General features: G+C 38.0%; 2 protein-coding genes across 2 annotated transcripts; one reads left to right on the top strand and one right to left on the bottom strand.

Annotated features, from left to right (window-relative positions):
• The first annotated feature begins 534 nt into the window (after positions 1-534).
• LOC7470577 (homeobox-leucine zipper protein ATHB-15) lies at positions 535-9,008 on the top strand. Its single transcript, XM_024608317.2, has 18 exons — positions 535-1,820; positions 2,076-2,235; positions 2,497-2,597; positions 2,706-2,796; positions 3,187-3,282; positions 3,358-3,471; positions 3,560-3,643; positions 3,740-3,895; positions 3,990-4,064; positions 4,185-4,291; positions 4,376-4,568; positions 4,882-5,067; positions 5,194-5,274; positions 5,863-5,997; positions 6,079-6,401; positions 6,894-6,999; positions 7,502-7,651; positions 8,476-9,008. The coding sequence occupies exons 1-18, from the start codon at positions 1,606-1,608 to the stop codon at positions 8,620-8,622; spliced, it is 2,520 nt and encodes an 839-aa protein (XP_024464085.1). The 5' UTR covers positions 535-1,605; the 3' UTR covers positions 8,623-9,008.
• A 739-nt stretch (positions 9,009-9,747) lies between these two features.
• LOC7475097 (uncharacterized) lies at positions 9,748-11,271 on the bottom strand. The gene has a single exon (XM_002298202.4). It carries the CDS (start codon positions 11,024-11,026, stop codon positions 10,484-10,486), a length of 543 nt encoding a protein of 180 aa, XP_002298238.2. The 5' UTR covers positions 11,027-11,271; the 3' UTR covers positions 9,748-10,483.
• Between the last annotated feature and the right edge of the window lie 326 nt (positions 11,272-11,597).

Below are 11,597 nucleotides of genomic sequence, written 5' to 3'. Positions count from 1 at the left end.
AACTAAAAAAAAAAAAAACACACATATGAAGTCCGATAATAATACAAATAAATTGCAAAATGCATGCTACAAAGGGAGAGATATAAAAGGAAAGTCTTCAGTCTTCTTCACATTATCGTCTCCATAACCATGCATGGTAAGTTTCTTTTGATAACGCAGCAAAAGCCAATAAGAAGAAGAAACACAATGTCGGGCTAATTTTGGCATTGCAGACAGTCCTCCACAGATTAATTAAACCTTTTTTTAACTGTCTCGCCAAAATGTTCCAAAAGGGCATATCTGCCATTACAGAACTCATCATTTTGAAAAAAATAAAATAAAAGAGCCTTCCATTTTCCCGCACAGTGGAAGTGGAAGTTGAAATTTTTTAAAATATTTTTTTATTTAAAAATATATTATTATATTGTTTTTTAATATTAATATATTACAGAATAATATAAAAATTAAATTAAAATAAAAAAATATTATTATTTTTAAAACACAAAAATAAAACAGGATAAGCAGACGGTATTCTCTCTCCGAGCAGAAAGTGACAAGCCAATGAGAAAGCCACACACATACAGAGAGTTACAGGCGACAAAGCAAAAACCTCAAATAGCAAAAAGCCACTGCCCACTAGTACTACTACTCCTACAAGTAAGTACTACAGTGCTCCTTCCATTTTTTACTTCTTCAACGACCAAGGTTGTCTTTCTTCTTCTTCTCCTTCCTCTTCAACAGTAAAAATTCCGGGAAAAATAATAAAAGAGAAAACAAAAAATAAAACCTCCACTTATTACATGTTACAAAGGCAAAAATCTTTTACCTTTTTCTCCAAAAAAACGACACCATTTCTGTTCTGTTTCTTTGCTTTCTTTCTGCTGTGAATAATAACCCATAGAGGGGGGAAAGGAAGAAAAAAAAGAAAGATGTTTCAGCGGTTGGGGACGATTGCTTTTCAAGTTTGGATCGGCAATACGGTGCCGTAAAGTGAGAGATCTCTGGGTGGTGAATTTTTTTTGGGTTTTGTGGATGAGACAGATCGTTTGGTGTGGAGCTCTGATCTCGAAAGGTTTATGCTTTTCTTGTGTTTGGGGGCTGTCTCATAAATAGACAAGATACAAGGAGGAGGATAACGATGTATCCTTCCTGGATATCGCTGTCCCTTGTGGGTTTTTCTCTATCTCTGCATTTCTCAAACAACAACCATTAAAAACCCGGATAAAAAACTTTTTTGTTCTCTTTAGCAGTTCAAATCCTGGTTAAGGACTAGAGACTAGCTGGGTTTCGTTTACTTTTATGTTGGCTGTTTGATTTTTAGCAACTGATCTCCCCCAGCTGTGTATGTGTCTGTTTGTTTATGCCCTTGGTTTTCTTTTCTTTCTATAAGCTGCAAGAAAGTGTTGCTACTTTGGTGGATTTAGAGCTGCACAAAGTTGGTTCAAGGTATGATAACTTAAGTACAACAAGGTACCTGTGTTAGAAGAAAGAGCCACTTGGGGGGGTTTTGTCAGGAATCTTGTCGGGACTTGGAAATTTAGGAGCTTGAAGGGAAAAGAGCCCTTCTTTGGGTGATAGTTGGGTTGCAAATATATATTTGGTGGGTATCTGTGAAGTTGAATTTTGATGATGGCAATGTCCTGCAAGGATGGTAAGAATCCTATTAACATGGACAATGGCAAGTATGTCCGGTACACGCCTGAGCAGGTCGAAGCCCTGGAAAGGCTCTATCATGATTGCCCCAAACCCAGCTCCATTCGCCGCCAGCAGCTCATTAGGGAGTGCCCAATTCTCTCCAACATTGAGCCCAAACAAATCAAAGTTTGGTTCCAAAATAGAAGGTATGGTAGTAAAATATTGGTTTCCCAGCCAAGAAATCTTATTTTCGTTTCTTTAATTGTGTCTTGTATTTGTTTAATATATTAAATTTTCATGCTTTGCTTGTATAAAAGAAAAGAAATGGAAAAGGCCTTTTCTCTATTGTACATGGCTTGATGCTCTCTTAACGGACAGTGTGATTTTTGAAATTTTTGGATTTGTTGTCTTTCCATAATCTTATTGTTAAATTCTCCTGCAATGCTTGTTATATTCTTCAGGTGCCGAGAGAAGCAAAGGAAAGAGGCGTCGCGCCTCCAAGCGGTGAATAGGAAGCTGACTGCAATGAACAAGCTTCTAATGGAGGAGAATGATAGGTTGCAGAAGCAGGTGTCGCAGCTTGTGTATGAGAATGGCTACTTTCGCCAGCATACCCAGAATGTGAGAATTTATACCTCTTTTTTTCCTGCTCCACATCCTAACATATTTGGTTATTGAAAATTTGCAAGGGAAAAACAAATTGAAATTTTGGAATTGCTGATAAGATTCAAGATAATGCGTTTCTTATTGCTATAACCTGTCAGCAATCAAGGGTTGTTATGTAAATGCCTTTCTTTTGGTTTGAAAAAGAATGTGTTATTTGTTTATTATTCAATTTTGTGGAAAATGAGATAAAAGAGGGGCTGGGTTGTTTTCCTACAGACAACGCTTGCTTCCAAAGATACAAGCTGTGAATCAGTGGTGACGAGCGGTCAACACCACCTGACACCTCAGCATCCGCCAAGGGATGCTAGTCCTGCAGGGTTAGTGGGGTTATGGTTGTTAGGTCCTTTTCTGTTATCGTGCTTTGTGACCACTTTTTTGGGTGTGTTACTGTGGAATATTGAATTCATGCTTTGTATTTTTTCCAGGCTTTTGTCCATCGCAGAAGAGACTTTAACAGAGTTTCTTTCAAAGGCCACTGGAACTGCTGTAGAGTGGGTCCAAATGCCTGGAATGAAGGTATCTCTCAGAGCTTTTTTATTTTTTATTCTTATACATTTCATAAATGAAGAACTGTTCTCTCCTATAAAAAAAAAATGCAAACTTTAATTATTTTATTTTATTTTTTTGTTATTATTTCGAATTGAAAGAAGAATATTAATATGGGCAAAGATAGAATTAAGTTGCTCTCCTTATTACAAGAATCTATGATTACTGGCCACTGAATGTTAGAACTTTCTATTGATTTTTTTTCTTTACGAGGGTTTAATTTGAATTTCTTGGTCTGATAGTACATACATTGTTCTTTGTCCTTGTTTAGCATTATGCTTGAATTCCACCAATTGCTTTTCACCTAGTTGGTTTTTACTAATCTGTATCTTCATTACTTTTGTTTTTTCAAATGTGTAGCCTGGTCCGGATTCCATTGGAATCGTTGCTATTTCTCATGGTTGTTCTGGTGTGGGAGCACGAGCCTGCGGCCTGGTGGGTCTTGAACCTACAAGGGTAAGTGCACTTTGTTTGCCATAACATTTTCCTACTCTGAGCTACCAGCATTATGTTATATCATGTTCCTTGCAGGTTGCAGAAATCCTCAAGGATCGGCCATCGTGGTTTCGTGATTGCCGAGCTGTGGATGTGCTGAATGTGCTGCCCACTGCTAATGGGGGAACGATTGAGCTGCTTTACATGCAGGTAATAAAATCATTATGCACTTCTCATTTCTGTTGAAACACTCCAGGTGCAATTATATAATTACTTCTGACTTTAATTGATGATATAGCTCTATGCGCCAACAACTTTGGCACCGGGTCGTGACTTCTGGTTGTTGCGTTATACTTCTGTTTTAGAAGATGGAAGCCTTGTGGTATGCTCCCAAACTCTTAGAATTTGTCATTCCTATTTTAGGAAATTCAGTAGACTTGGTATTCTGTGGTCATTGTCATACTCATGCAATATTCAGGTATGTGAGAGATCTCTGAAAAATACTCAAAATGGCCCGAGCATGCCACCAGTGCAGCATTTTGTGAGAGCAGAAATGCTACCAAGTGGGTATCTGGTACGGCCTTGTGAAGGTGGTGGTTCAATCATACACATAGTTGACCACATGGATTTGGAGGTAGGATGTGCTGGTACAATGTTATTTTTTGGATGTACAATCTAAAGATTTTATTTGACCCAGATATAACTTGATTTCTGATTTCTTCAACTAGCCTTGGAGTGTGCCTGAAGTGTTACGTCCGCTTTATGAATCCTCAACTGTACTCGCTCAAAAGACAACCATGGCGGTAAGCAATTTTTCTATTTTTTATGTCATGAACATTTAAAGGATGTCTGAAGCACCTGTATGGTATGGGTGATGCATTTGTAACTTCTCATTTTCAATAATGTATATCACTCCCAATCAGGCTCTACGCCAACTGAGGCAAATTGCTCAGGAAGCTTCTCAGTCTAGTGTGACCAACTGGGGCAGACGACCTGCAGCTTTACGAGCGTTGAGCCAGAGGTTGAGCAGGTAGATATCTTCTGTTGTTTGATGGTATCTGATTCAGTCCCTTAATGATTATCTGCAAGTAAGAATCTAATGTAAACCTGGCAGGGGTTTTAATGAGGCTCTCAATGGATTTAGTGATGAGGGGTGGTCAATGATTGGAAATGACGGCATGGACGATGTTACTATCCTAGTGAACTCATCTCCTGACAAGTTGATGGGTTTAAATCTTTCCTTCTCCAATGGGTTTCCAGCTGTCAGCAGTGCAGTCCTGTGCGCTAAAGCATCAATGCTTTTACAGGCAGGGATACAAAATTGTTTCCTTTCTTTACAACACTTGGTAGCTTGTGTGCTATGTGTTTAGTTGCTGTAGAGCATTTGCTACATCTAAGAGATATGTTTGTCTTTTCTATAACTTCAACGGTTAGGTTCTTGCAGTAGGGAATTGTGTTTTTTATACATAGTATGTCTACTTAAAATTGAAAACAATGAAAGGCTGACAATTTGTTTCTAATGAACTCATAGTTGAAATCTTCTTCCCTTCTTTATTCATGTGCCTTATAACTGTCGTTGTTTATCATCTTTTCCTCATGTTGTGCACTTTCCTTTTGCAGAATGTCCCTCCTGCAATCCTTCTCAGGTTCTTGCGGGAGCACAGGTCAGAGTGGGCAGATAACAATATCGATGCCTATGCAGCCGCAGCGGTTAAAGTCGGTCCTTGCAGTTTACAAGGGTCTAGAGTTGGAAATTTTGGCGGTCAAGTTATACTTCCACTTGCTCACACCGTGGAGCACGAAGAGGTGAATGATTTGATCTTTTACTTTTACAGCTGTTGGACAACACTTTATATCAGAAATTAAGCGTGGCTTTTATCTTTATTATTTTCACATTTGTTTTGCTTCTGATAAATTTTGTGTGTTTATTAGTTCCTGGAGGTCATAAAACTAGAAGGGGTTTGCCATTCTCCTGAAGATGCAATTATGCCCAGAGATGTGTTTCTTTTGCAAGTAAGACCTTTCTTTTCATTGCTTTCTGTGTATCTCTCTTGCATCCAAATACATCAACAGCTTGTCCTATTAGGTAAGAGGATAAGTTATGTTTTCTTGTCCCTAGTTGGCAGGTAAGTTTTAAAATAAGGCTATGGAGAGAAGGAATTCACTGAGAATTCTCATATACTTTTGAAATGGACCCACAATGTAGTTCTAGTTTGGAATGGACTACAGAATATGAAAGACAGAAATAGTTGTATAAATCTCTCCCATTCACTATTTGTGTTCAGATAGATATTAGTGGAAATCTGCTTTTCCTTCTGTCGAAAGATGACATAATGGTTTCGTAGCAGGAACAAGTTTATCAGGTAGAAGTGTAAAATGAAAATAAATTTTTGCCTTCCTGTTTTCAACCTTTTCTCTTCCAAAATATCTTTTTGAAGAGCTGAATTGCCAGTCACCAGGTTGGGTTTGTGTGTTATGAGCATCCTTAATTGTTTCTGGTCTGGGATTGCATGGTTTGATTCTTTTCTTTCTATTATCACTTGATGACATTTTTCTTTTTGGTTCTCCTTCATATTTTCTCCATTTATACTTTTCTGACAGCTCTGCTGTGGAATGGACGAGAATGCTGTTGGCACATGTGCTGAACTTATATTTGCTCCCATTGATGCTACTTTTGCTGATGACGCACCTCTTTTGCCTTCTGGTTTTCGCATCATTCCCCTTGATTCTGGGAAGGTTAGCTAATTGTTTCTTAAGAAGTTCATTTCTCCATGCCTATTTATTAACTTCTTTATTAATGCATTGAAAATGATGCAGGAAGCCTCCAGTCCAAATCGTACATTGGACCTCGCTTCTGCTCTTGAAGTTGGAGCTGGAAACAGAGCATCCAGTGATTTTTCTGCTAATTCTGGCTGCACAAGATCTGTAATGACAATTGCATTTGAATTTGCATTTGAGAGCCACATGCAAGAGCATGTAGCATCAATGGCTCGGCAATATATCCGCAGCATTATATCTTCAGTTCAGAGGGTGGCTTTAGCACTATCTCCTTCTCATCAGGGTTCACAGGCTGGTCTTCGGTCACCACTGGGTACTCCTGAAGCACAGACACTTGCTCGTTGGATCTGCCAGAGCTACCGGTGCGTCAGTTGTTCCTTTCTATAGATGTTATCCGAATCAGAATTTGTCATTTTTTGACCTGGATGATAATCCACTGCATTCAGCTTAACAAGTCAATTTTATTAGCTGAGAGATGTTGCTGATGATTGAGTCGTTCTAATGCACATCTTCTCCTTCAAGAAATAAATTTATTTGCTGTCACTGAATTCTCTTTTCCTTTTTTGCATGATTTTAAAGTGATAATGAATTTGAATATCTTGAGAAAAGTCTTTCTGGATTCCAAGAGGATTTTCTCATTTCATATACAACAGTTGAAAATATATGTGGAGCTAAAAAGAATTGATGTTTTGTTTTGGTCAATAGGACAACTTCATTGATTTTCATGTGGATTTTAAAGCTTTTGTATAATCTATTAAGGCGAGTACATTCTCATGAAAATGTATTTCAAACTTGGACAGCAGAAATGTTTCATTGACTGAACACATTATCACTTTGTGGTCACAACTTTGCAGGAACTATTTGGGTGTGGAGCTACTTAAATCCAGCAGTGAAGGAAGTGAATCTATTCTGAAAACCTTGTGGCATCATTCAGATGCGATCATGTGCTGCTCATTGAAGGTGGGCACAACAACATGATATCCTGCTTTCCTTTTACCGTTAATGATATGAGTACTTGAATTATTAACATGAGAACCTACACAAACACGGTATTAAATTGAACAAAGCTATATCTGCTCATGAATGCTCCTAGTACCTTATAAAAGGAGGTGATACGAAGCAATTGTATCAACATGATGCTTTTAAAATACAGCAGATAGATGTCTGAATAAAGTGAAGTTATTGGAGTCTTTTCTAAATGATTTGTTCTGGATATATCTTGCTGTCATATTTATAAAATGCTGGAAAATGCTTTGAACCAACAGAATATTATAATCATTGCCCTAATCCAACAGTCAGTTTTTTATGCACATAATGCAAGCCAAATAAATATTGTTAGGTCCTTTGTTTAACATGCATCACTATTTTGCATTCAGATCTGAATAAAAATGTGATTATTATTCTGAAGTATTACCACAGTTCTATAGCTACCTTTGGTCTAAAACTTGGGTGATTTTTGCAGGCGCTGCCGGTCTTCACTTTTGCTAACCAAGCAGGACTTGACATGCTCGAGACAACCTTGGTCGCACTGCAAGACATAACTTTGGAAAAGATATTTGATGATCATGGAAGGAAAACTCTCTGCTCAGAATTCCCTCAGATTATGCAACAGGTTTACACTTCTCTCTTAAATCTGATTGAAGGAAAAATAGTTTCAGGTTATGTTGAGAAATTTATATTTATGAAATGCCACCACAAAGGGACAAAATAGTTACAATGCTTGGGAACAAGCCTTAGCTTTTATCCTTTTTTTTTCCTCTCATTTATCACAAGTAAAAACAAGAATCAGTGCCTAATTGGTGTTGTTGTGCTTTTACTTGCTTTGGTTCTTAAACTAGTGTTTAATTAAGGGAACGCTCACTAGCCACTTTGGGTTGACCTCTCTAAATACACATTTTTAGGGCTCTTTTATATATATATATATATTGAAAATCAAGCACAACCATACATGAGAACTTGATATCAAACTCATAGCAAATCTTTATTCAAATATAAGTTTATCCTACACAGACCTAACACATTTAAGCAAATGCACAATAATTAAAGTATCAATTTAATAAACATTGAACCATAATAGTTGTGTAAAAGTTATTCTGTCATAGAAGTACGTGCTGTAGTCTGAAAAATATAGTATTGCAGGAATGCTTGGGTGAATAGACTAGTTATCCTCCAGAAGTAAACCATCAGCTGTAACTGAGATATTAAAAATAACAACTGTATTTCTTACTATAGTTCTCACAAAGTAAATGATGGAAAAATGTGAGTTACAAACTGTGATAATCTGATTCTTAGAGCTGCACAGGATATTATGCCAAAGAATTATTTCATTTTCTCTGGGCAGTCCCCCCCCCCCCCCCCTAAGTTACTGTGGTGGGTAGCCTGGTTTGGCCGATTCTATATGCATCACCTTATTTGTATTTATATTTCTCTTGCTAGGGTTTTACTTGTCTACAAGGTGGTATCTGTTTGTCAAGCATGGGCAGACCAGTCTCATACGAGAGAGCGGTGTCCTGGAAAGTGTTGAATGAAGAAGAAAATGCGCATTGCATCTGCTTTATGTTTATAAACTGGTCTTTTGTTTGAGACTTGAACCAGAATCTATTGGAGTGGCAAGTTAAGAGAGAACTCTTGATCGTCTTATTTTGCTGGCTTGTTCTTTTATCTATGACAGGTAAAACCGTGGAGTACTTAGTTCATTTTCTGTATTCTAAACTTCATTTGTGTGTGGGGTTCATTATCCTAGAGATGATGGATGTATCAATGAGACGATATAGTTGTTGGGGATCAGTTTGTTTGTGGCTGGTTTGGTCTTAACCTGGTCCGGTGCTAATTATCTGCCACTGAAACATGTCCAAGCAGATGTTTTCTGTCAAAGTCCGGTTTGTCTTGTGTTGCATACATGGATTGTTCTGTTGTAATAATTTATTTCCGGGGTATGTTATGAAGAGCAAAAGCAGGTTCTTTCTGCATCAGAGAATCATTGATGAACTATTGAACCTTTGAAAAAGCATAGGCTTATAAGGGTTTTATCCTTGGTTGGGATGTTTATTGGTTAGTAGAAAGTTAGCAGTTCCATTCTTAGATATATTTTCAGTGAAGCATTGGGAGGTCATACCATTAGCATCAGGTTAATTTGGTTGCAGAGGGATGAAATGCTAGGAGGGACGGGAGAGGGTGTAAATACTGATTATAGCACTCTTGTTTTGGTTTATTAAAGTTTTTCATCCAGGATCATTCTTTGGCGTAGGAGGCATATGTAGATTGGCCATTAGTCATTTTCTAACGGTTTTATTGATTTTGATAGTTGAGTTGAAGTTGGTTTTATTGATTTTTATAGTTGAGTTGAAGTTAAGTTTCATACAAAAAAACTTAAGTTTCAAGGTGGGTGATACGATGCATTCATTAGCAGGTGGCTGGATTATTTCCAGAAGTACAGTGAATCATGAACTCCTTGTGTGTTGATAAATTTAATGCTGAGGTTATTGGCTTAATAATGCTAATTATCTCCGTAAAATTAACTCCGTTCTGAGTCAATTCAGACGAAAACTTTCTTATGGTCGAGTGTTCGTTGTAGCAACGGAAGAGGGGTGCTGAGTTCCTAACTCTATTTTTTAGTTGCGTGTGTGCTACCTCTGATTGCATTACTAGCTGTTCATGCAGCATGGAAGAAAAATTGTGATATCAAAGAATGGCCCAGCCTTGTTCGCATGCCCAAAAGGAGTTTGACAGTAGATAATTAATTAACCGACTCAACAGCAGAAACTGCTATTTATCATGTGCAATGCACATGGTTTTCTCAGTTTCTTGACTGAAGAACAGGGCAAACACATACATGTAAAGTAACACAGTTTATTCTACTCATAACATTTAGTACATGAAACTGGGTTTTACACATCTTGCTGTTAGATATAAATGGTGGCAGTCCACAGCAAGGTCTAAATCTAACTAAATCCAATTGTTTCATACAGATGGCAAATTATGTTACCCTTGTAATTGGCCAGAGTTTGGCATCTATAGCCAAATGCTAGTCAAGGATTCATGTCATGGGGGTGGCTAACATAAGTGGCAGGAAGAAGAGAGGATTTGGAACAATCCTAAAACAGCCCTGATAAGAAGTTTTGACGGAAGTCATAAAATAGCCATAATAAAGGGTATAAGAGGTAGGAGAATCTGATCATCCGGCCACCTAGAGAAACCCTAGAGGGTAGATTAATAGAAGGTGGATAAAAACTGCCCAAGGGAAGAAAAATACTCCTTGGTTCAGAAGGACAGAACAGGTTTGGATCAACCCAAAAAAACGTTGTAAGGTAACACGAAAGGTTGGTCCGCAGCATAACTGGTAAAAATATGTAACAACTGAAACCTGAAGTGGAGAGAGGAAGGAGAGGAAGAAAAAACAAAATCTTAAAGAGTTCAAGGGCTAGTTAGAAAAGATGGGCGTTGATCATTTTTTCAAATTTAGATAATTCACGTCTCTTGTAATTGCTGCGATGCAGCTTGAACTCCTTGCAATCCCGCTCTTTTGAGCACCTTTAGGACTGATGGATTTGGCCCTTATGGCGCTTTTCTTCAAGATCGCCCTCATGGCCTCAGCTTGAGACAAAACTGGATAAGCCCTACCAAACTTGTTAAACCTCGCACAAGCACTCATATGTGCATTCAAAGCCTCCTCTTTGTGGCCTCCATTTTTCTCCATCTCTTCTTTCACTGCCTCAGCACACAACCCACATATCCACTTCCCTAGGAACTTGTTCCGAACACGATCAATATACTCAGGGGTGCACTCTTCACTCATGCCACAACACTCACATTTGGCATCTTCAACCTCGGATATTGGTCGGAGATTGATATCAATTGCTTCTTTGCTTAGTTCAAAAGAGATATCGGATTTTGTTCGATGAAGATTGTCATTTGAGGGTCTTGGTGGCTTGGAGAAGGCGTTTTTCTTAGCGTAAGCGCTAGCAATAGACTCCCCATGTGGTGCCATATTGATCCACAATGCTATAAATGTGACTCTTATATATAAGAAAAACAACAAAACCTTAACAAGGAGATGAGAAGTTGGTTCGGAGCTTTATAGAAAACAACTGAACAAAAGGCACTTCAAATAGGGTTAGAGAGATTGGAAGTGAAGAAACCTATCTAGGTGTAGAACAATAACTTGGAAGATTATGATCACAAAGGTGGTATATAGAGGGTAAGAACAGGCACCATATTTATGATGGTTCACTTTTCTTCTTGGGAAACTCAGCAGTGAGTTTATGTGGATCTTGGTGACTCACACGTCAATGATCAAAGCAATCGTGAATAGTCATGATCACAGCTGGACTTTTCAAGAAAGTTCAGAAAAAAAAAGATGGTTCAAAGCTATATGTAAGGAGCATCATTGTCATTTCAAGCAAAATGAAGATACTTTGTATTTCCAACTGTTTTTGCCTTTATTTTTTGATAGCTAATAAGGTATGAGAGGTGTGGGTGTTCCTCTACCATTGCTTTCTACAATTGGCTTAAGAAGTCGTTGGTGTCAACTAGAGGTTTTGCATGCAAATTCATGGCAC

This window comes from Populus trichocarpa, chromosome 1 (genome assembly GCF_000002775.5).
Source record: "Populus trichocarpa isolate Nisqually-1 chromosome 1, P.trichocarpa_v4.1, whole genome shotgun sequence".
Lineage (NCBI taxonomy): Eukaryota > Viridiplantae > Streptophyta > Magnoliopsida > Malpighiales > Salicaceae > Populus > Populus trichocarpa.
This window is presented reverse-complemented; position numbering and strand designations above follow the sequence as displayed.

Excerpts from the sequence above, each read along its gene's own strand:
- LOC7470577 (XM_024608317.2), top strand. The coding sequence starts at position 1,606 with ATGATGGCAATGTCCTGCAAGGATGGTAAGAATCCTATTAACATGGAC. Across the intron at positions 3,472-3,559 it reads TTGAGCTGCTTTACATGCAG|CTCTATGCGCCAACAACTTT; the intron begins GTAATAAAATCA and ends TTGATGATATAG. Across the intron at positions 7,652-8,475 it reads TCCCTCAGATTATGCAACAG|GGTTTTACTTGTCTACAAGG; the intron begins GTTTACACTTCT and ends TTCTCTTGCTAG.
- LOC7475097 (XM_002298202.4), bottom strand. The coding sequence starts at position 11,026 with ATGGCACCACATGGGGAGTCTATTGCTAGCGCTTACGCTAAGAAAAAC.